Genomic DNA, 25,318 nt, shown 5'->3' on the forward strand with positions numbered 1-25,318 from the left:
ATTACTGCAGGCCCCTGGGGAAATCCCACCCTCATCTTTTCACCAATTCATCCTTTTCCTCCTTGTTTGTTCCTCCTTGAAAATGCACAAAATGCAGAGAACCTTCTCTAACACTGTCTTGCAAAACTCACTGCCAGCATGAAACATCACCTTTGCTTAGCCACGGCAGGAGAGAACAGGACAGATCTTGGAGAACAGTTGCCAGTAGGACACACTATACTAAATCTGATCCAAGCAGGAGAAGACAAACATGAAACACCGTATGGTCCTGTCAGAGTAGGTGGGTGCCCTTCCAGACAAAGACAGAGAGACACATCCCAGGACAGTGCCCTTTGTGAGTCTGGTGACAAAACCCAGGGTCAGATCCAGGACAGCACTTTCCATATGTCTATCCCTACAGCACTCAAACACATGCTTAACTTCAGGCATATGCTTGTTGCCTTTGCTAATGTGCTGTTAGGACTGGGGACACTTTCCTGAATTGGGGCCAAGGTAGGCAGCAAATAAAGGCCAAATTCAAGAAAACACAGCCAGGTAGTCATCCGACAGGAGGACTGATCAAAGGAAGGGCAGACAGGACACTGCAGCCAGATCCTCTGCTCATGGGGAGCAATTCCTCAGGCACCATGGTGTTGAGCATAAAAACTAGACTGATAAGACAGAATTCTGCAAGGCAAGAAGCGAGGAAAGGAATCGAAGTGGAAGGCTGGCTGCCCTTGGGACAAGGATACACACAAATGGAAGTGATGAAAAATAAAAACAAGGGGCACAGCAAATAAATAAAGCCAGCAGCGTGGCACCCAAACTATTACCCGAAGGATCGACATGACATAAGGAAGGCTGGCCGGTCGGTCACAGTGGCCTAAGAAGGAGCTCACAGAACAGGTATCAGAGCTTGGCTAACATCTAGGAATAATTGCTCAAATCAAACACTCCGTTTGCTTCCGTTGTCTCTGCTTACTGCCAATATACTAGGGAGCAGGTTGACAGGAATGCTCACAAAACCAGTGAGCTTTAGTGGACTCATATATTTGAACTCAGTTTTAGATTTGACGGGAAAAGTAGATTATCAGTTAATTACCACTGCTGTTTTCATTTTTTTTCAATCACAATTTTCCCTGGTATCTTGCAAAAGAAGAGGAATTACATCCTCAAGGAAACACAGTCAAAATGGCTTTCATTAACATTCGTAACTACATGAGCTATGGTCAGCCAGTCAGAGGATGAGGACCAATACTCTGTGACCAATCACAATCAACCAACCCAACTCTAAGTTAAAACACGTAACTCAGATGTTTGCGCCCTTGTTTTAATAAGTGAAAACTTATGACAAAAACATTGCCAACATTTAGCTCAAATACTGTGAAAAATGTCACAAAACTGCTGCCGGCCTCAGTTCAAAACCAGGCAATTTCTAACAGTGCATCTCTTCCCCATGAATATTTCACCCAACTCTGTACTGTATAGGCTGCTGCTGCCATATGCCAGAGTCAGAAGCATAAAGGGAGGGAGCTGGATTCTGTTGGTGCTCGTGATTCTTTGAGAGCTATAGCATCTCTTGCAGCCAATCCCCCCTCATACTAACTGAGAAGTACTTGGGGGCTTGAGGGCAGGACCCTGGAGTCATGCTTGTGAGGCTGGCAGGCCAGGTGCCAGTTCATACCAAGGCCCCTAGGTCTCAATGAACACTGACAACTGCACAGCTGGAAACCAGACTGGCTCACCTGTGTGTTAGAGCTGTGAAAATAGATATTAGGTTTTGTAAGAATGTGTTGAGCGTTTGGACTTTAGGAAATGCTTGTGAGTTGCTGCCTGCATTAATTTGATTTATAATATCTGTAGCCTGTGTTATAAGGTAATATTTAAGTGTTTGCTTTGTAACTATGAAAGGGCTTGCTATGAGACTGGAAATCCCCCCAGTCAGGAGATAAGCATTACCAAGTCTGAAACACTAGTTTACTACACGAGGTGTCATCTCCTGCCCAACAAAAGCAGGCCCATAGACACCAGATGAACCATTGTGGAACATCAGTGGACAAAAGACCTTGTTGATTGCTCCCCCCACGCCCAGTAAACAGGGACAAGCCCTCATCCCATCCCAGTTTGAACTCTGGGGGAAGGGAATAAAAACCCCTGACCAGAAGGCACTGTGTCACTGTGCTGCTTGGAATTCAAAGAGGGCAATATTTCTAAGCATACTCAGGGATCCCCGAGCTGGTTCACTTGGGTTAGCCCTAAAGGATTTACAGCATTTGCCCATTACAGCAGCTTCTATTACTTTTTCAAACCTAAGATGTAGCTTATTTGTGTGTGTACGTTTACCTGCTTTAACCTTGTAAATAACTCATTTCTTTTTCCTGGTTAATAAATCTCTGGTTAGTTTATTACAGGCTTGGCTACAGGCGTTGTCTTTGGTGAGAGATCTAAGGTACAACTGGCTGGGGGTACATGGCTGATCCTTTGGGACTGGGCATAACCTGAATGTTGTGATTTTTGGTGTAAGGGACCATCTATCACAAAGGCAGGCTTGCTTGGGTGGCAAGATAGACCGGAACGCCCAAGGGGAGTGTCTGTGACCCCATGCCAAGGCTGTTACAGTGCTTGAGGAGTTCACACTTGATACTTGGTTGGTGAAATCTAAGTATAGAACTCACAGCCAGTCTGGGGTTTGCGCCCTGCTCTGTAGCAACCTGCCCTGAGCTTGGTACCCCATTCTTGAGCCGCTCTGGACAGTGTGACTACACTGCACCCGACAGCGAGCCTCCCCGCCCAGTGCACAGACTCACCATAGCACTCTAAAACTAGCAGTGTAGATGTTGGGGATGGGGCTCGGGCTCCGAAGCCTGGGGGTGGTGGTGAGCTTGAGAGCCCAAGTTCCAGCCCAAGGCACGACATCGAAGCCCTATCTACGTAGCTATTTTCAGAGCTGTGGCTAGAGCCCTGCTAAGCACAAGTCCCAGCCACAGTGTAGACAGACCCTGGCATGCCTCCAGCCAATGGTGTTGTGGTAATGCAGGCGGCTGCCATGGCAAATGCTCCAGTTAGTGAATTCCTAGGTGTGAGAGCCGTGGAGCCTGAACAGATTGCTGGTGCGGTGTGTGCGTCTCTCATTGTTCAGGTGGCAATGAGTGACCCCGTTAGGCTTAGCCCTGCTGTCTGAGCCACTTTTCTGCTACTGTCTCATGCCTTGGGACCAGCTGTGCGCCCAGCAGCTCCAGGCTGGGAGGTGTGTGAAAAGGAGCTGTACACACACACCTTTCAGCCTGCACTGTGTGCTCCACAGCCAAGGTGCTGAGCCCAGACTGTACCCTCAGCGAGCGATACAGCTTGCTCCAAGGTTATTGCTTTCGGGCGCTGGTTGCTGCTGCTGCTGACCGTCCGCCTGGCCCAGCTGCATGCAAATCAACTTCTCTTTTGCTCATGAATGTACCCGTTGTACAGGAGTTTTCAGTGTAATTATTGTCCCCCTTAGTCAGCAAAGTTTGTGAAGCTGGACGTTTTCCCTGTGAGAATCAGACAATGAGGCCTTGTCTACACTAAGGAATTGGATTAAACAATTCCCACTGGTGCTCCCACTGGCTCAGCTGGTCTGGTGGGAATTATTTTCTAAACTTCCCTAGTGTAGACTAAGGCAAACAGTGGTTGGTTCGAACTGATTGACACGTATCTCAGCACTGGGATATACAAAATCTAGAGGGCCTGGGTACAGCAGAGATCCTTACTCCTTTTCCCCCATAAAATTTGAATTATGCTAGTTACAGTCAAGTTGGGCAGCAGCTTTTAAGCATGGTCTCACCACCCAGTGGGAAGAGGGAGGTTTTTTGTTGTTGTTTTGATTTCCTTAATACGGGCATACTGCTCTTCTTTGTAAAGTGCTTTGAGATCTATTGACGAGAAGCATTGTATAAAAGCTAGGTATTATACATTATTAATTATTATTATTATTATTATTGCACAACCCTTGCTATAGGCTACCCCAGTCCTCCACACCTGCAAGCAAAAGCCTATTTCTTAACTCAGATTATAACAATGTTAGATCCCGTCTACATTACAACACTCTGCATCAGGGAAACCAGTTGGAATGCAGGTCCCCTCCCCCTGCAAACAGTTAAATCATTTTGTAAACATATATGAGCCTGTGTTTGAACTGTGTCCCTGAACTGTGCCAGCACTGGCCTATTCAAGATTAGATGGGCCTGTCTCAACCTGGCCAGTGCCCATCTCTAGACAGTACCAGATGTAAGTGGAACCAACCACTAGATCCCTCTTGATCCTAAGCCAACTGGGTCTAGGCAGAGCCAGGTCACTGTGCCAAGATCTGGCCCTCTAAGGGTACATCTACACAGCAACTAGACACCCATGGCCGGCCCGTGCTAGCCGACGTGGGCTCAGAGGGCTCGGGGTTGTGGGGCTGTTTCATTGCTGTGTGGACTCCCAGCTCTAGGACCATGTGAGGTGGGAGGGTCCCAGAGCTCGGGCTGCAGCCCGAGCCTGGAAGTCTACACAGCAATGAAACAGCCCAAGCCCCGCGAGCCCGAGTCCAGATGCAGATTTTTCTGTGCTGTGTAGACATACCCTAAGGGTACATCTACATTTGAGCTGGGGGGGAGTGATTCCCAGCTCACATAGACATGCCCACACTAGCAAAATAGCAGTGTGTCTGCAATGGCCCTGGCAGCTGCTTGGACTAGCTGCCACCCTAAGTACAATCCTGCCCAACCCCATGAGTACATATTCAGGCAACTAACCCAAGCTACTACCCATGCCACTGCAGCCACATTGCTATTTTTAGGTACTAGCTCCAGCAGAGCTAGCATGGGCATGCCTATGCAAACTGCAATCACCCCCCCCCCCCAGCTCAGATGTAGACCTACCCTAAGGCACACGCCCAAGTACAGATCTCCTGTCTGCCGTGGGACATGAGGTGCTCCAGCCCACCTACCTTAATCCCCAGATTCAGTGCCTCAATCCTCCCGAGCCCCTTGTTGCTTATACACAATCCCTCAGAAGTCCACCTCACTGTGGGCAGTGCTTCTTGCCTAACCCCGTCAGGGACAAGAAGACAGGCAAGCAAGGAGCACATGCTTATCCAGGGAGTTCCTTAACCATGGTCACTTTACTCTTGAAATGACCAGAGCTACAGCTCTTTGCAAAATAACAGTCCTAAGAGGCAACCCCCCTTCGCCGAATCTGAGTTCAGTCCTTCCATGAGTCTGAGATCTGGTCAGCATTTCAGGCTAGGCAGAGTTTCTCCTGCCTTGTCTCTCTCCTACCCGCTATCCTGGCATATGGCAGTGGATGGCTTCCCTTCAGAGAGAGCATTCTCCCTTAAATATAGTCTCCAGCCCCATTGGCCATGTGCCAAGGCAGAGAATTCCCGCCCCTTCCCTCAGCCAGACTTCTGTGCACAGAGCTCATTCTTCTTGTGCACAGGTAGGTAGTTGAGAGACAATCAGGGTCAATGGCTCTTTCATTGCAAATCTTCTCCCAGGTGTCCCACTCCCCTTCTGGATAGGGCCATGTCTGGAATAAACAGTCTTGGCAGGGCCAGGCTGGTTTTACAGCACAGAATACAAACCGGCAGTTGGCACACAAAATGAAAGACTCAAAACAAAATGGAGTTCACACTTCAGTGCAGACATATTCCCCTATATCATGGAGCCATTCAATGGTATACAGAATCATGCTGTAGTCTAGCTCCAAAACATGATTTTAGGCCAGGGTTAGGTCTTGTGTATGCAACCCTTCTGCCAGGTGGAGTTGGCAGCAACAAGGACTGGGTTCAATATCCAGGGGTCAATCTTAACAATTCAATTCAGAACTGGCTCGGGCCCCCACCCAGTAATCTGGGAAAATTACATACCACCCACTGGGCACCTCTAAGAGGCAATGCTTCCTCTCTCACAAGTGCAGAGTCTGAGTGCAGAAAAGAAACTTTTAATAGAAGGAAGGAAATAACCTGGCGTTAATTCGGGAAAACACCACAAGCAGGATTCATGAGCATAAAACTATGGGCAAAATACCCGCCCCAGAGTACGTTGGGAAGTGTCTTTTGCCTCAAGTTCTTGAGTCCAAGCAGCAAAATTTCCTTTAACGTGCCCCTCCCTCTTCCCTCCACCACACCCCACTCACAGAAGTTGTCCTTGGTCAGTGAAGTCCCAGAGTTCAGAGGTGCATCTGTGTGAGTTCACCTCCCATGCTTGTGGGGTGGGGGGAAAGGCACCTTGCTCGCTCTGCTGTCCAGGCACTTGTTCTGACACCAACCTCCCTGCTGACGGCTCGCCTCTCCGCTTCGTCGGCCATCACCAATGCACACCATCACCTTCTGCTGCCACCTGCCTCTCTACTGTGACCTCAGTGGGTTGGTCTCTTGAGGTTCCACCCAGCTCTCAGTGATTTTCAGCTCTTAGTGGGGGAACCTCACTGCTGAAGCAGGCTGGGCAGAAACCCTGTCCCACAGCAGATGATTTCAGCTCTAGAGATCACTTAACAAAGCAAAAAGATTCCTAATGGAGCCTTAATTAGCTCTCTCTTTGAACAGTGGCGAGGGGCAGGTTAAGCAATGCCAAGGACTCTTAGGCCATGTCTACACTACCATTTATGTTGGCAAAACGTATGTCGCTCAGGGGTGTGAATATTTTGCCCCTCGGCGCATCATAAATTTCTCCGGCATAAGTGGTAGTGTGCACAGCACGATGTCAGCAGGAGAGCTTTTCCTGCTGACATAGCTACCGCCATTTGTTGGGGCTGGTTTAATTATGCCAGCGGGAGAGCATAAAGCAGCTACACGAGAGATCTTAAGGGTAGCACCGCTGGACCGGTACCTGTGCCACTGTCAGGTCTCAAGTGTAGAAATAGCCTTAGGCAGAGCCCACGCCTCCAGGCAGGAACACCTGTCCCCACCCCCTCTTACCTTTCACAAGGGTCTGAGTCCCCTGCTTCGCCAGTTCAGTTCAGTTGAGGGGGACCCCCTCATTCAGGCAGGCTAAGCACAGTTCTGCTGCTCTTTACCCATACAATAAGGATAACATTTCATGACCCCACCCCACTCCCACTCAAAAAGTGATTTGTAACCCACCACTAGCCAAAATTGGTCACTTTGGCAACACATCTCTGTCTGCTCATACCTAGGCAGAGTGGGTATGTTCATGTAAATACAGTCTGGTCCTGAAGCTTCCCCGCTCCCCCCGCAGCTCATCACTAGTTGTCAAGGAAAAGCTCATTCAAATCTTGCTTACATCTACATAGCCAGGGAAACAAATCATGGGAGATGCTCAGCATTTCTCAGCGTATGGCCTCGTGCTAGCATGAACCACGTTCCTAGAAAAGTGCCAATGACGTTTTAAATCTCAGTGTAGTCAGGGCCCAAGGCTTTCATTGTGTTTGACAATCATTTCTAGCACAGCTATGAGCCCTGCTGTGGAAAGGCTAAAATGACTCCTCCCATTGCTGGGAACTGGGAAGAATGTACATAGGTGCAACAGGAACCATTAGCAACAAGATGGACAAATAAATAAGGAGCCTTTACTAGGTCATTTGGAATAGGAGCCAAGTGTGCACACACCCAAGCGATGTAATAACTGCAATGGCGGGATGCCAGTATAAGTTAGGTTGACATAGTTTTGTAGTGTAGACATGGTCTAATTCTGACCTAGCTTTTTACAGTGATAGTTAATACAGAACTCCCCTGTTAAGGTTGTCAGTTTTGTGTAGTTTTTTTTTTACAAATTATGGTTTTACTTTCTTAAAATAAATATTTAAGTGGGTGTTTAAAATGGTTTGCCATCAAATCCACAGCTGGCCTTCTCTGCAGCTCTGCACTCCTAGAGAGTGTGAAGGATCTGGTGGATACCATATATTATCCATTATTGCTGTTTAATATTGATATTATAGCAATGGCCAGGGGCCTCTTTCAGGACTGAGGCCCCTTTGTGCCAGGCACTGGACAAACGCATACAAGGGCATGCTCCTTGCCCAAGAAAGCTTATGACCTAGAGACAAGCGATGCGCTATGGATTGGAGGAGAGGGGTGTGATCGTTAGGTATGTTATCGTTAAGTACACGTGTACTTCTGTCATTTCTTCTACATTTTACTATAAACAACATGTATAAAATGCCAGCTAGCCTCATCTGCCCCTCAAGCCATCACTGACCCCTAATAGGGATCCCTGGAGAGGGGTTGAAGGATTCGAGGGTAGGGGCCTCACAGGTCAATTCACAGTGGCTGCTCCATACATGAATGGGGTAGGAAAAGGAGCCATTGGAGTGAGGTTTTAGCAAATTTTGATAGCCACAAAAAATGGTATAATTCTTGTCTCTCTTTACAAACCCCATACTGCCATATGGTTAATCCATTACGTTCCAACCCCAAATCAGGAACCCTAGGCCCTTGAACTTCAGTTTGCTAATGGTGCCCTCTTGTGGTAGACATTGAGAAATACATGCCCTTTTAATGCTTTAAATCCCCGCCACAAAGCCTAGTCTTGTGAAATGTCAGCCAGTGAGCATAATAAGCTGTGCCAAACATACGTGTCTGGTTGCAAATGTTGCTCCAGGCTCAGTTTACCCTGCTCAGTGCAAAACAAACACATTTTAAAACATCTTTTCCCTACTGTTCAGCTATGGTTAGTTCCCACAACATGCTGCACCACGGAAATACGTTCAGCTTTCTTCTTGAGCCCACTTACAGTTCATCTGCCAGCTGGCCACCTGCAGTGCTGCTCATGCAACCCAGAAAGATTTGCTTTCCTCAGCCCCAGTAAGAGCAGCACTCAGGCTTCTGGGACATATTGGGTAAGGTTACAGACTAGATGGGAACTCCTCTTGTGTGGAATCAGCTCCCTGATCTTTGTTTCCCAACAGGTTTCACACCCTGTGAACTCTCAGTCCTCCCTTTCCCCAGCCCTGATTTAATCCCACCCCTTTCCCCATCTTCCCAAAATCCCACCGCAATTCCTGTCCCCTCCCTTTTCTAGCTAGCTAGCTTGTCATGCCACGCTCATCACCATGCTGCAGCCTTTGAGTCTGGCTATTAGGCCACAGTGCACTGCTAAGCTGTGGGGGCTCCGTTTCTCCCCACAGAATGCCCCGAGACCCTGTAGGCTCCTATCTGAAGTGACACAATTTCCAAAGGTGCACAGCACTTAGCTGCTGAGCTCTTTAGAAATTCTGGTGACTCCATTTTTTATGTGCCCAAATGGGAGCTGAGCACTTTTGATTAAATCACGGTGTAGCAAGGCTCCCAATGAATCGAGAGATGAAACTGACGCTGGTCCTAGCCCCCTCAAACTTCAGGAGAGTTTGGATCAGACTCAGGATCTGACCTTTATTCCTGGCCCGTCATTTGTAATGGGCCAAAGCAAAACCCAGGATTCAAACCCCTGGGCTGTCAGGAAATTTCACCTTGGACTCCGCAGCTCCAGCTCAGCAGTAATTTAAATGGGAGAATGTAACAAAGCCTGCAGCCCAGACTCTAGCTGAACTGGGTCTTTCGTTGGTTCACAGAGATTCCCGTTCACCCCGCTGGGTGGTGACTGGCCATCAGCCTGTCTGTGCGAGCAGGTGCGGTGGAACCCAGTGTGTGCGCTGTGTCAGCCAAGCCCCAGAGCAGGACTCAAGGACTGCTGTGTTTAATAGGGAGCACCTAAAAGAGGCTCAACGGTGGAGGGACTATGCTGACTCATTGGAAGCCAGTAGCTTGTTCTCAGAATATTCCAAAGAGAAAGTTCTCGATGCCACTATTCTGATAAAAAAATACTTTAAAAAATGTTGCCATGTCCCTTCCTCCTTCCCTTTACAGACTTAATAACATCTGTCTTTTTCTCCATCCATAGTGAAGATACTGCAAGTAGTCTCCTAACGTCCAGTTGTCAGAGTGCTGGCCATGGAGTTTTACTAGGCAGTTCACAGCCACCCTCAACTTCCATAGAGATTTCTCTTGCAGAGACTAAACTTCCAGCATGTGATGATGTATCATCTCAAATCAGGGGCATCCTTCCGCTCCCATGAAGAGAGATGGATGCATATTGGAACCAGTCATCTGTTTGGACTGCATCTCTGGTTCAAAGACGAGGGCAGCTGCTTTCTGCTCCATTTTATGCAGAACACATACATCCCAGATGGAAAGCAAGCTGCTAATATAGGATTTAATTAGTCAATGTTTAATAATACCGTAGTATCTAACTCTTACATAGTGCTTTTCATTTATAGAACTCAAGAGTATCAATGGCTCCATTTTACAGATGTGGTAACTGAGGCACAGAGATGTAAAATTACTCACCCAAGGTCTCCCAGCAGGCCAGTGGCAGAGCTGGGACTACAACCCAGGCTTCCTGCCTCCTAAAGGATTAGGCGCCTCTATCCCAAGCTAAGCTTCTTTTCATTGTGACAGTGTTACTGTGTTTTCGTTTTAATGAGCGAAAATCTGTGCCACTTGCTGTTGACCTAGCCACGCCACAAACTAAAGTTCATGATAGGATAGCTGCTTGTCAGTGTGATGTGGGGAAAAATGGATCATGGCATTGCTGAAGGAAAGTGGCAGGAGGAGCAGATTGATTAGACAGGAGAAAGCTGAACCAGCTGAATGCAGAATTAGCAAGGCATCAGCAATGCTAAGCAAAGGAAATAAAGAAATGCTACAACAGTGCAGTGGGAATTTGAGTTAGATCATTAGCTGTGAGTGCCATAGGCGCTCCAAGAGCTGTTGCAGTTTTTAATTGACCTAATGCCTTGGGGGTAATGGCATCTACTCCTTGGATTAAGTGAGATGAGTACCAGTCAGATGTGGCCAGTAAGTGTAGAAGTGGTGCAGAGATTCTCCTCACCCCACGTTCCTGAGCAAGCAAAAGCCCTGTGCACAAACCCCTTGACAGGACTCCATGTGGTCTTGGGAGATGGACCAGAGGAGCAGGCACCCTAGGATAAGTGTTGGCATACAACAAAAAGCGCTACAGAAGCGTGAAGTGTTATTAGACCTTATCCCCACCAAGCTGGCAGATTTGTCCTGGAAATCCACCAGAAATTAATACTGCTTAGAGCATTCTGCTACATGGAGGATACAGAGAAGACTGGGCTCATGAGCAAGCTGTGCTGTCAACCAGAGTCCAGATCAGAGCCGTCGGCATCCCGTGCAAACATGCCAGGATCCACAGCACTGAGTTTGCCATTCCCAGCAGTTCCTTGGGATCAGCAATGACCATTGAGCCTTGCTCCTCACAGGGAAAACATGTTAAACTTCACTTCAGTTAGCACTGGGGAGTTTTCTGAACGATATCTCCTCTTCTGCACAGAACTGGATTCTTTTGAAAAAGGGTTCTAAGCAGTGGTGAGCTAGAACCGGTTGTTAAATTTAAAAGCCCTTTTAGAACCGGTTGTTCCGGGAGGCATAACCGGTTCTAAAAGGGCTTCTAAATTTAACTGGCCAAAAGTGACGCCTTAGGCACTGACTCCATGGGTGCTCCAGCCCTGGAGCACCCAAGGGGAAAATGTGGTGGGTACAGAGCACCAAACAGGCAGCTCCCTGCCCCAGCTAACCTCCACTCTGCCTCCTCCCCTGAACGTGCTGCTCCACCCTGCTTCTCCGCCCCCCCCCAGGCGTCCCACAAATCTGCTGTTCGTGCGGGAAGCTGGGGCAGGCTGAGAAGCGGGCCGCGGCTTCCTGCTCAGCCCCAGGGAGGTGGAGGTGAGCTGGGGCGGGGCGGGGGGGGGTGCATGAGGAGGTAACCCAGGGGGGCGGGGCCCCAGGGAACCGCTCCCTGCCCCAGATCACCTCTGCCACCCTCGGCCTGAGTGTGAAGCCGCAGCCTGCTTCTCAGCCCTCCCAGGCTTCCAGCCGAACAGCTGATTCGTGGGAAGCCGGGGTGGGGAGGGAGGGGGAGGCATGGAGAAGCAGAGCAGGGCAGCGCATTCAGCGGAGGAGGCAGAGCGGAGGTGAGGTGAGCTGGGGCCAGGTGGGGAGCTGCCGGTGGGTGCTCTGCACCTACCAAATTTTCCCCGTGGGTGCTCCAGCCCTCGAGCACCCAGGGAGTCGGCGCCTAAGGCACCACTTTTGATGTGATCAGTGGAGGGAGCGGCCGCTCCCCCTGCTCCCCCCCCCCAGCTACACTCCCCTGCCCCTAGGAGCCAGAGGGACCTGCTGGATGCTTCCTGGGAGCCGCCCCAGGTAAGCACCGCCAGGACTCCCCACCTCACCAGGTGCCTCTGGCTCTTGGGTTGGGGTGAGTACCCACTACATTAGCCCACGAGACCCTCCTACCCGGTTCTGGGGGCAGTCAGGGGACAGGGGTGGATGGGGCAGGAGTCCCGGGGGTAGGCAACAACCCCCTCGTGGGGTGAGGAGGGAACCCGCTGTTAAGATTTTGGGAGAATCATCACTGGTTCTAAGCAAGAGTCACAGGACAGACGTCCCAAGTCCTAATGGGGAACTGCTCTTGGTCCATGGGAGATTCGTCAGTCGATGTGTTGGGGAGAGGAACGAGGATTATATTTTCACAGCACTATTGCTTTGCTTTAACTAAAGGGAAGACTACAGAAGGAAGCGTTTGAGGCCATATCCTGAGTAGAACAGCTCATCACAGGAGTGCTGCCTACTGCCAATCCAGCAACTGAAAAAAGGTCAAGCCCTGAGCATTGGCACAGAAGTGAACAGCGTGGAAAGTCTGCCATCACAATGCTTTTTGACAGAAAAGAGCTTTGTCAACACAGCAGAAAGTTTTGCAAGGAAAAAAAAAACAGCCATTTAAAAATATTTCTTTTTCCTAAGAAAACCCAAACAATTCAAAGAATTTTTCTTTGCAAGGAAAAACATTTTTGCAACCGGTTCTAGTAAACAATAATATAGGGCATGAAGACTGATCTTCCCATGCTTTGGGACAGTAGCTCCATGGGACTTTTTAGGCCCCGAAATTTACTTCCTCCAGCTAAGGGTTTGAAATGTGTGAAAATTGTGAAAGTAACTTCTGGGTAACAAATAATGAATTCTAGTGGATTGCTGAATAATTTATTTTCATCCTACTCTACAGTCAAACTGGGTTTTCTTTTCTTTTCACTCCATAGTTTTTCCATTTACATGGTCACAGCCTTATTAAAATGACTGGTGATATTCAAATCTCTTCCAGTAATTGTGTCAACCTTTGGCAAGGATATGAGCTGTTGTACCTAATATTAAATTAGTATTTCTGGCTAGAGTCTGTGATGGGGTTTTATAGGCTCTTTGGGTCTCAAGGGAAAAATCCTTCCGGGCTGAGAGCTCTCATCATGAATTGACCCTGAGGAAGAAACACCAGTTTCCCTGCTTCCATTACAGTAGCTCAGATGAGACCAGGGATAAAAACATGAAGCTTGTTAGATAGGGCTTGGGAGCTGCTCTCTGGACTTCTTCACTCCCACCCAAAAAGATAGCAGCAGGGTAGATAGCCTTAGTTTAACTAGTTTAACAAGAGCCACCTGCCAAAGATCCCTTAAACACAACCTTCAATCCATACTGGTTCTGCACGAACCGGAAAGCAAAAATCTGGAGTTTTCTCTACAGGGCTCGTTTAAGACGGGTGCTGTTGCTCCAGAACGGTTCCTCTCTGAGCCCTAAAGGACACTGCAGTATAGCCCATTAGAATGACAAAGTTAGCAGAGCCAAATGCAGCCTCATTTATACATGATGTTTCTGAAGTCCATACAAGCGTGGGACATTGTGACTCAAAATGCCCTGATCTGCAGGATGCTCGGGGCTGGAAGTAAATATGGAAAGCTACAGGGCTATGGACAGACAAAATGAACCAGCAGACAGACTCCAGCACACTGCAAGAGTGCAGGTAAATGGCAAGGAAAAGAACGCTTGACCTTGAGGCTGAGGTGAGAAAGGAGCGGAAGAACAGGAGAGAAAAGGAAAGCAAGAGAACAACAGATGAGACAGAAAAGAGCACTGAGATAACAAGGAGCAAATAATAGTAGAAATTGATAGGACAGAAAGAGGAGAAAAATAAGATACATCTTTCTAGTTTATTCATTTTCTTGTGTTTAATAAGTAGTGTGTGTTTTTAACTTGCATATATAAATGTAGTAGTCTTTGGGCTTCTGAAAAGCTGCTTTTGCTGCACTTAAATCCCATAAAATTTAGGTATTCCTGGCTGAGGACAGACTATTATTTCCAATGGTTTGCTGCTGCAATGGACAAGCCAGCCATTAATGCATCTGTCCACGCCAGCAAGACAAAACAGTCAAAACAATTGAAAACAGACTCTAAAAAAAAGAGCATCACTGTCCCCCCTGCTTATATTCTTGCTCTAATCTCTCAATCTCTCACCCCAAACCATTTGTTTTTAATTTTTTTTATGCAGTTCGAAAAAATGCTCAAATGTATACATCAATATCTGTACCACTGCAGTAAAACACAACAGTAGAGAAGCAAAGCCTCCTTGGAAACTGTCTGATCAAATCTTTAAGACTTTCCATTAACAAAAACAATCCCCTCTTTTATATGAGAAGTTGATATTTGTTTCTGATTTATTGGAGAAGCAGAGAGATGAAAATTAAGCCCTTTGGGAGAAGGACTATCTTTTTGTTCTGTGTTTGTACAGCACCTGATCCATGACTGGCGCTCTTAGGTGTTAACGCAGTACACATAAAATAAATACAGAGTGTGAACTATATTTAAAGACTAAATATTTCTAGCTTTGCTTGGTTGTGCAATTCCACACACCACCACCAAGGCAATTAATACTTTATTATTCATCCCATTCTCCCTCCCAATAATAAAAGCTTCCAAAGCCAGTCCCTGGTTGAACTTGATTGGTTTATTTTAGTTTTACATTTCCTCTCTCTCACATACAGTCATTGAACAGTCCCGTACTGTTAGATTTCTACAAAAATATCAATTTTTCAAAAGCTGAAAAGAGGGAAAGATATATTTTTAATATATAAAAGGAAAAAAGCTAAATCTGACATTGCATTATATTCTTAAAAACATTTGTCTATTTACAGACATGTCTAAAAAACCAAACAAAATTTCCAGGATACTTGGTCTAGTGAGAATGTGCTCTTTGCAGGGGTTTCTATTGTTCTCCTGATTCCAAAACCCACTCGCTACCAAAGTAACACATTCTTGCATTATTGTCTCTTAAAAATAGTGTGCATAATTTCCAAAAGGTTTGTTCCCAACCAGTTGATTTGGGGGCTGTGGGTGGGAGGGGATTCGACATTCAAAATGATAGTGAAATGCAAAGATGGGATGTGAGGGTTAGGAAAAGCAAAGGCTAATGAGCTTTTCAAAGGGGCTTTGTTGCTTGGCAGAACCTGCCAACATCTTTCTTGGCTGTGTGCCTATTGGTTCTTTTGACCTTGGGGTCTGTTCTCAGCTAACTTACTGATAGTTTTCTGGCATCAGGCAGGTCAGCTTTTATCTCAACAATATGCTTTTGTTACAGCAGGCATTCCTGACTGCCCACTGCCAAACAGTAAATATATATCTAGGCATTTTCTATCATCTTGCCCCTCAAGGCAGAAGGGTTATTTTAAAAGAGTGTTTGAGTGACTTTAATGCTATCTGTGTCCTATGAAATGTGAAAGGCATATTTTTCTTAATGTACAGACATGGATTAATGCACACTTAATTTTAACGCTAAAGTGAACAGCAGCCATTTTGGATCAAGAAGCGATAGGGGCCAGAGAGGAAATTTAGTGGCTTTTTTGTGTGTGTGGCACTGTCAGTGCAATGCTGATGGCTGTTTCACACAGCAAGGAGTTGAATTTAATGGCAAATCAAACTGTCTTGGGCATAATGACAAGCAACCTCAGCCAATTTAAAATACCCAGGGCCAACCTCTCAGGTACATCAGTGTAAATCTGGTGTAACTCAACTGAGATCAATATAGTTACTCCAGATTTATACTGGTGTAAATGAGGTTCGGATCTAGCCTTTAATCTCTAAGGAGTAGATGTAAACATGTATTTAAAGGCTAGTTCCCCTTTATAAGGCATTGAATGATATCCGTAAGGCTTTGCATGGCTCTCATACTAACCCACACCCTCTTCTTCAACCCTTTAGTGCAGGAAGGAGATTAGCATTTATGATACAAACTGAGGTTAAACTGTAAAATATGCAAAGGCAGTAGAAGTGACACACACCTCTCCAACTGTTTTCAAAAATGCCTTGTAGAATCCCAAGGTGAAGACACCTCCATTACACAGTGTCTGGAGCAACTTTATGTATGCCCATCTTAAGAACCCTTTCTTTGCTCTGAAGCCCAATAGGAAATTGTAACAAAGAAAAGGAAACAACACAAGATATACATACCCAGTGACACAGCCATTCTAGACACAGGTCCAGAAGCTGCAGCTTACTGTATAGGGCATACTTTTGCAAATGTAGAGTTTGACGCTGCTTCTGAAGAGTGGAAGATCATCACTTACAGCACGTGCATGTGACTGTCAGACACAGGCACAGCCTTGGCGCTGGGAGAGATGGAAGCTCCCGCAATCGTGCATCACGGCGGGGTGGAGGGGGTGGGGTGGATCACTGGGGGCACATGGAATCCCAATTTCTGCTGCTGAGGCATTAAGAGCAGGGATTACATTCCTAAATACAATTATGCAAGAAAGGCAAAATGCGCTGTTTTCCAGATTCTACACAATTTTCACAGCAGTGATTTTCACTTTTGAGGAGCACCTAAGAAGCCCCTGAAGTCCACCATAATTCCTATTATTTACAAACTAGATAGGAAAAAATCATTTATACACATTAACAAATAGTCTCTTCTCGGCTGAAAATTTCATTCTTCAAGGAAGCTAAGAAAACAAAAATTGTGTACAAAAATATAAATATCTTTACAGTCTGCAGGCCCTTCACTTCCAACAGCTTAACATTGAAGAGTAACTACAGTTTATTGAATAAGTGGTGGCAGAAGAGAATAAAAAATACATCTTGTGATTCAAATACTGCCTGATTTCCCTGGTAATAAGCATTTTTTGTTTTTTTGCTATACACATCTTGCGTAAATGCAATGAGAACCTCTGAGTACCTTTCCTGAATTCATAAAGAAATGGATAGTTTGGAAGGACGCGTGCATATGCACGCACGCACACACACTTTCATGTCCTAATAATTCTGAAAGGGTCACTTCCTGTAAATGTCTTCGAGATGTATATGTCTTCAAGAACCATGAGGAAGGGAGGAAATAGGGAAGGAAGGAGAGAAGAATGGAGACAAATGACACTCAAACTACCTCAGCGATGCTTTTAAGGAGTTAGCAATCTGGTACTCAGATGGATTTCTCCTGTCTGAATCTGTTCGTTCTGGATGCGGTCTCATTCCCAGCACGCTCAAGGAAGAACATGGCAGGGTTTTCTCTTTTTAAAATTAGCTAACTAAAAAAACAACACTGGGGTGTTGCAATCATCACTATGAAAATTTCCTTCTTCACCTTAAAATGGGAGTTTAAGATTTCATACAGAAATGATGTGGGCAGAAACTACCAGAGAGAGTCTGAGCAGGAAGATAATTCTCACTCACTGAAGAACGGAAATTTTTGACATTAGCATTCTGGGAAATCTATCCCTGATCTCCCATTCCTCCACCCAAGGCAACCAGTCTGAAAAAGCTTGCTCCAATCTCATTTACACAAGCTCATTACATTTTGTGGGCTGTGCACAAACTGCAGCTGTGAACACCCCTGCTTCTGCATAGATACTTAATTTGGCTGGTACAAACGCTAGTACTCCTGATTTCTCCTCATCCAGAAACAACTGCATCTCTGTTAGGGTATGAATCTCTCAGTGGCCCGGGTCCATCAGACCTCTAGTTTCCTAAACTCTTTGCGAAGGACCCACTGTTGGAAGGATACCATATGCCCAGCAATGGTAATACATCATCATCTTTCTTTCTGGGGGATGAACATCCAGAACACAATAGTGAGGTAAAATTTATGTTAGCACAATTAAAGTTTCATAGCATTGATTTCTCAGCTTGGGGCCTGCCCTCAGTCAGAAGAGTGCACTGATACCATATTTTCTTTACAGGGATATAGGAACAAGTGTCTGGAGACAAGGGAAGATGTTAAAACTCAAGATACCAATTCCTTTCATAGTCCAAATTGCTCCAGATTTTCCTTTCGGTCTCTAAAAAATCCAAGTATTTATTTGCCTGCAGAATTTGAAGGCAAGGTCCCAATACTGTTCAATTTTGCAACCACAGATGCTAATGTGGGCATTATTTTACTGTCCTGTCCTTCCAGGTCAGTTGCAGGTAATTTAGTTTTTAAACCAACGGGTGCCAGTTTTGCAACTACAGGTGCCAATACTGGCATCACCTTGGTACTCTGCCCTTCTGAGTCTAAAGGAAGATTTGCAACTTTTAACCCAAGTGGTGCTAGTTTGGGCATAGGCCTCCACAGTGTGTCAGTGTTACCAGCTTCTAGATTAGTTTTCATCTGCAGGATTGGAGGAGACACATTGATCTCTGCCAGGGGATCTAAGGTTTTACCACTTCCACCACCAGTTACTGAAAGGTTGGCAAGTGGGTCCTTCATTTCAGAGCCTATCACTATCTTCAAAATATCTGCTTGAGATGAAGGCTCTGCAGAGTTCCTCTCACCATCAGTAAGGTCGTCATCTTCCAGGTGAAGCAGGAGGGGACTTATGGAGCCACTACTCTCTCGAACTTCAGAAAGGCCCTTGAAACTGCTACCCAAGTGACCAAACTGGAAGGAGGCTCCAGCTGCAGTGGTCAGTTCACTGGCAGTTCCCCTCCGAGTTTCAGAGTCTTCTGGAGAAAAGTCTGAGCTCAGGGTACTGGGCAGCTCTGACATGCCAGAAGTGTCATCATTCAGCTGCTGATTGAGAAAGGCAATTTCATTGAGAAGTGAAGTGAGGGTTTCATCAGTGTCATCACTCTCCTCAATGCTGCCCAGTAACTCACTTGGGTCTAGTTCTGCTTCCTCTATTGCAGAGGCTACCTTCCTCAGTTCCATTTCTATCCTGGAGTCTTTGAGATCTTTAACCTTCAGCTTGCGGAATGGAGAATCCTTTGGCTTCAACCTTTCCCCTCCCTGATCAGTCTCTTTCCTCCTCCCCTGGCTTCCAAGAAACTCTCCAATGCAAGATTTTTTAGCAAAGGACTCTGAGGAGTCCTTCACACTGGGTACATTCCGAATCTGTGGAAAGCTGTTGTCTTTATTTTCAAGGAAAATTTGTGTGGGCCCTGTGGCACTTCTTCCATCTCCACAGCTGTCTCCAGGAGATGCCTTGTTTTTTTCTTCTGAAAGGATGTCCTCATTCCGCCTACTTTCATGAGGTCCTGCTTTCAGGGACGGCTCAGATGTCTTGGCACCAGCACCTGGGGTTACATGAGAATTCTTGTTTCTATTCAGGTTTAAATTCACACCCCCTTCAGCAGCCAGTGATGTCACATTAACAATCTTTGGCATCATGAATGAGTCTTCACTCTCTGCAATACCAAACAAAGCAAAACTCATCAGGATCACTGGTGACTGAAGCTGGAGACAATCTGCCCCCCCAACAAAACCACCCTTACAAAGAGTTTAAAGCATCTGCTGAAATAGAGTGTCTTGAGCGGTTTGTACCTTCTTTTTTTCCCCTACAAACTTAACATTCAATCCACTCTGAAGAGTGAGTCGTATAAATAATATAAAATCCCATGATGTCTATTGTCTAGCAGAATTTTTGTTTTTCAGTTGAGCATGTTTGATAGAGGTTTTTCCCCCTAAGGCCAACCCTTGCAAACTCATCTTAGGATCTTTTCCCATCTGTCAGTTGACTACCAATAGTAAAAAGAAAAGGAGGACTTGTGGCACCTTAGAGACTAACAAATGTATTTGAGCATAAGCTTTCATGAGCTACAGCTCACTTCATCGGATGCATGCAGTGGAAAATACAGTAGGGGGATTTTATATACACAGAGAACATGAAACAACGGATGTTACCATACACACTGTAACGAGAGTGATCAGGTAAGGTGAGCTATTACCAGCAGGAGAGAAAAAAACACCACCACCTTTTGTAGTGATAATCAAGGTGGGCCATTTCCATCAGTTGACATCTCAGGCATTGGCACCCTGACAGCAGGATTGTCTGGCTATGTAGACTCCCTCCTCAGGCCCTACGCTACCAGCACTCCCAGCTATCTTCGAGACACCACTGACTTCCTGGAGAAACTACAATCCTTCGGTGATCTTCCGGAAAACACCATCTTAGCCACTATGAATATAGAAGCCCTCTACACCAACATTCCACACAAAGATGGACTACAAGCAGTCAGGAACAGTATCCCCGATAACGTCATGGCAAACCTGGTGGCTGAACTTTGTCCTCACCCGTAACTATTTCACATTTGGGGAGAATGTATACCTTCAGATCAGTGGCACTGCTATGGGTACCCGCACGGCCCCACAGTATGCCAACATTTTTATGGATGACTTAAAACAACGCTTCCTCAGCTCTCATCCCCTAATGCCCTTACTCTACTTGCGCTACATTGATGACATCTTCATCATCTGGACCGATGGAAAAGAAGCCCTTGAGGAATTCCACCATGATTTCAACAATTTCCATCCCATCATCAACCTCAACCTGGACCAGTCCCCACAAGAGATCCACTTCCTGGACACTACTGTGCTAAGAAGCGATGGTCACATAAACACCACCCTATACCGGAAACCTACTGACCGTTATACTTACCGACATGCCCCCAGCTTTCATCCAGACCACACCACACGATCCATTGTCTACAGCCAAGCTCTAAGATACAACCGCATTTGCTCCAACCCCTCAGACAGAGACAAACAAACACCTACAAGATCTCTAGCAAGCGTTCTTACAACTACAGTACCCACCTGCTGAAGTGAAGAAACAGATTGACAGAGCCAGAAGAGTATCCAGAAGTTACCTACTACAGGACAGGCCCAACAAAGAAAATAATAGAACGCCACTAGCCATCACCTTCAGCTCCCAAATAAAACCTCTCCAGCACATCATCAAGGATCTACAACCTATCCTGAAGGACAACCCATCATTCTCACAGATCTTGGGAGACAGGCCAGTCCTTGCTTACAGACAGCCCCCCAACCTGAAGCAAATACTCACCAGCAACCACATACCACACAACAAAACCACTAACCCAGGAACCTATCCTTGCAACAAAGCCCGTTGCCAACTGTGTCCACATAAATATTCAGGGGACACCATCATAAGGCCTAATCACGTCAGCCACACTATCAGAGGCTCGTTCACCTGCACATCTACCAATGTGACATATGTCATCATGTGCCAGCAATGCCCCTCTACCATGTACATTGGCCAAACTGGACAGTCTCTATGTAAAAGAATAAATGGACACAAATCAGACGTCAAGAATTATAAAATTTAAAAAACAGTCAGAGAACACTTCAATCTCTCTGATCACTCGATTACAGACTTAAAAGTTGCAATTCTTCAACAAAAAAAACCTTCAAAAACAGACTCCAACGAGAGACTGCTGAATTGGAATTAATTTGTAAACTGGACACCATTAACCTAGGCCTGAATAAAGACTGGGAGTGGATGTGTCATTACACAAAGTAAAACTATTTCCCCATGTTTATTCCCCCCCGGCACTGTTCCTCACAAGTTCTCGTTAACTGCTGGAAACGGCCCACCTTGATTATCACTACGAAAGGTTGTTCTCCCTCTCCCCGCCCCTCTCCTGCTGGTAATAGCTCACCTTACCTGATCACTCTCGTTACAGTGTGTATGGTAACACCCATTGTTTCCTGTTCTCTGTGTATATAAAATTCCTCTACTGTATTTTCCACTGCATGCATCCAATGAAGTGAGCTGTAGCTCATGAAAGCTTATGCTCAAATATATTTGTTAGTCTCTAAGGTGCCACAAGTATTCCTTTTCTTTTTGCGGACACAGACGAACACGGCTGCTACTCTGAAACCTACCAGTAGTAAGAATTCTGCAGACAAAATTCAGCCCTCAATTACACTTGTGTAACCCTGTATTTTCAGGCTATGTCCCTCAGTGCCACGTGTGCAATTCCTCCTGTTTTCAGTGGACTGACACAAGCAAAACTGATTGGAATATAGCAAACAATTCTTCTGGTGATACACAAGACAGAAAATCCTCACACAGTCTCTCTTAGCTGTGCTTGCTCTCCAGAAGCAGAAGTAAAAGCAATATGTTTATTCATTTGCCCTGAAGTCAGTAGATATAACTACTACAGAGCAGGCCTATGTAGAGTGCCACTTCTACATTAATTTTTAGAATAATGATTAGTTCATTCTAATTAATAGTGGAATTACTGCCATCATTCACTAAGCTAAGTTTACCAGCCTCTCCTTTTCCAGAGCTTCTTCAGTGAAGAGGAATTTTCTAAAGTGGGTTGGTGAAAGCCATGTAATGCTCACTGCCATCAAGAAATATTACTGTATTTGCACAATAATCTGCTGTACACTGCTACACTGGTAGCATCTGCTTTGGATTCCAAAACAGTTCCGAAACACGGCAGTCAGATTTTCCCCAGCCCTACATCTGAAACTGACCTTTTCCTTTCCTCCTTTGCTACATATGCCCTATTATATGGGTATCTCCAGTAAGATGGCGAGTGGTTGTCTCTTGGAGTTCTATGCACTGGATGACAGGAAGCTCTACTAATATAAACATCCACTATCTCTGCCTAGACCCCATGCACAATACTTCTGTCAAATGGTTCAGCTTTAATAGTGTCAGACATGAGACTTCCAAGATGGCTCAAACCTTAAGTGCTGCTGAATAGGAGGTCAAATAAATGCCCCTGCCCCCTGCACATAATTTTACTGAGAGCTACAAAACCGTGAAGGTGAGATGCAATGTTATTTACTATCCTGAAGAAAAGCTGAACCTAAATATTTGCAAAGAGAGCTTTCCATACCCCCAAACATAAGGATTTGTGATTGAAGAACTTACCTGAAGCAGGTTCTGCAGCTGTTCCTACAGCGGGGGGCACTGGGTTACTGGCAATGGTTGACAATGTAATGGGAATGGCTGAGTTAGTGAGGATGCCTTTCACTTGGACAGGAACTGTTGAGCCTGGTAGCTGAATCATCACGGATGCAATACCTTATTTGGGAAGAAGAGCAATTCTTTTTTAGATACCGCCTCAAAAACAGGAAATACAGCACTACAGCTCCATGCCGTATCTGATACTATACTACCATCTGAAAGCAGTCTATGAAATGGTTATCTGATTGTTCTATTTCTAATACAAATCAGCCCGATACTCTCCCTTCTACACAACATTTCAGATATTTTTCCTCTCTCTTTCATTTGGAAATACTAACATTCAACAACAGATTCTATTTACCTGATGATAAAACCATAAACAGCTCAATTGACTTGGTTAAGATTTTGGTTGTATAATCAAGTACAGTAACTCCCCGCCTAACGTTGTTTTGATCTTATGTCCCTGCTCAATTACAGAACATGCTCCATTTAAAGTTGTGCAATGCTTTGTTATAATGTAGTTTGGCGGTCTGCTTTGTCCACAGCTGGCAGCTCCCCTACGCTCCCCCACAGCACCTCCTGCCTGCTGGCAGATGCCACGGATCAGCGCCTTCCCCCTCCTCCAGCCCGCAGCAATCAGCTGGTTTGTGGCATTCAGGAGGGAAGGGGAAGGAGCAGGAGCAAGGACTCGGTGCGCAGGCTCCTCCTCCCTCCGCTGCCTCTTGAACGCCACAAACCAACTGATTGCTACGGGCAGGAGGCAGGGGAGGGAAGCTGCGCACGGAGTCCTCGCTCCTCCCCGCTCCCTCCTGCCCCCTGAACGCCCCAAGTCAGCTGACTGCCGCAAGCAGGAGGGAGCACGGAGGAGTGAGGATGTGCTGCGCAGTCTCCCTCTCCCTCCCCTGCCTCCTGCCCGTGGCAATCAGCTGGCTTGCGGTGTTCAGGAGGCAGGGGAGGGAGGGGGAGCCTACGCGCCATGTCCTCGCTTCTCCCCACTCCCTCCTGAATGCCACAAGCCAGCTGATTGCCATGGGCAGGAGGCAGAGGAGGGAGGAGCGAGGACGCAATGTGCAGAGTGAAGGGTGGCGAAGAAGAGGCAGGTTAAGGGTGGGGGCTTGGGGCAAGGGGTGGAGCGGGCAGGCCGAGGGTTGAGCCCCCCCACCCCTGATGCTTGCAGAGTAGGGGAAGCTGCCACTGCTGCTGCACAACATGCTTCTCCTAGCTTACAGCACCTTCAGCCTCCTTGCCTGCCTCATTGTCTCCAGTGCCAGTGGGCTGTTCCTGTGTGGGGTAAGGCAGGGGCACCGCCCAACTATAGTATGTATGTACTGTATGGCAAAAAACAATTTCCCTGGAACCTAACCCCCCCCATTTACATTCATTCTTATGGGGAAACTGGATTTGTTTAACATCGTTTCACTTAAAGTCGCATTTTTCAGGAACATAACTACAACGTTAAGTGAGGAGTTACTGTAGCTCTGTTTTATGAAACACGTATATTTCCGTAAGAATCCACCACACTCTGTGAAGTTGTGAGAATACAGAAAGAATGATATAAAAGGACACTATTGGTGAGGCACACGCCTTCTTACAGGAAAAAATGTTATTTTTATAAACTGAAGTGCATAAATGAACAGAGATACAGATTCAATACCAGTTCTTACCTTCCAAAACCTGCTATCATGTGACCTTACCTGGCTGTGTTGTCACTGTGTTGCTGGCAACTTGAGGCTTTAGCTCAGCTTGCAGGAGTGTAGAAGGAACAGTGGCTACCTGTCCTGGCATCAGGGGGCTCTTCAGTGTAAGCACTTGCCCTTGTGGAGTCATCACTAGGCTGGCAGTAGTTAATGTAATAGGAGAGGATGTAGTCTCGACTGTATAAAAACACAAATATAAATCATAAACTGTAAGTGATATTTCTGACACTGCATGCCAAAAGGCCTTTAACCAATATAAACTTACTAGTGAACAGCAGTTCTCTTTTGGGTGAGTATCAATGTTGGTGTCCTCAGCCCACTTTGCTCAATTTGGACAATTTTCTTGGCTACAATCGGCTAGTAATTGGCAAACTCAGATTATCTTAATTCCCCCATGTGCAGACCTCAGACCCCACATAACCAATCACAGAAGTAGTTAATGTGATTTTTGTAAACTGCCAGACTCTCTTAGACTGTACCTTAGAACGTACAATATACATAACATACACAAACATTCTTGTTTTAATACTTCACCTTTACTTTGTATTAAATTAATAAATTTATAGCAAGATGGCTACACAAAGCAGGCTGCTATTTCCCACCCAAGAGATCCAATGATATATGTTTGATCTAGTTGCAAAGGGAAAAATATA

General features: G+C 46.0%; 1 protein-coding gene and 1 long non-coding RNA gene across 9 annotated transcripts in view; one reads left to right on the plus strand and one right to left on the minus strand.

The window, feature by feature from the left end:
* Window positions 1–25,318, plus strand: part of LOC311522404 — a 52,626-nt gene that overhangs the window by 11,330 nt on the left and 15,978 nt on the right. The window lies entirely within an intron of this gene.
* Window positions 14,774–25,318, minus strand: part of MGA (MAX dimerization protein MGA) — an 82,611-nt gene continuing 72,066 nt past the window's right edge. For 7 of the 8 annotated variants that reach the window (XM_084631700.1, XM_084631702.1, XM_084631704.1 and 4 more), the window contains 3 exons: window positions 24,663–24,842; window positions 22,933–23,085; window positions 14,774–19,432 (listed from right to left, as the gene is read on the minus strand). In XM_084631700.1, coding sequence (XP_084487826.1) covers window positions 18,123–19,432; window positions 22,933–23,085; window positions 24,663–24,842 — 1,643 coding nt within the window. In that variant the 3' untranslated portion in view covers window positions 14,774–18,122. The remainder of the gene's footprint in view (window positions 19,433–22,932; window positions 23,086–24,662; window positions 24,843–25,318) is intronic. The other variant, XM_084631703.1, reaches the window with a different exon arrangement.

The sequence above is a fragment of the Lepidochelys olivacea genome (genome assembly GCF_965140295.1).
Source record: "Lepidochelys olivacea isolate rLepOli2 genome assembly, chromosome: 6".
Lineage (NCBI taxonomy): Eukaryota > Metazoa > Chordata > Testudines > Cheloniidae > Lepidochelys > Lepidochelys olivacea.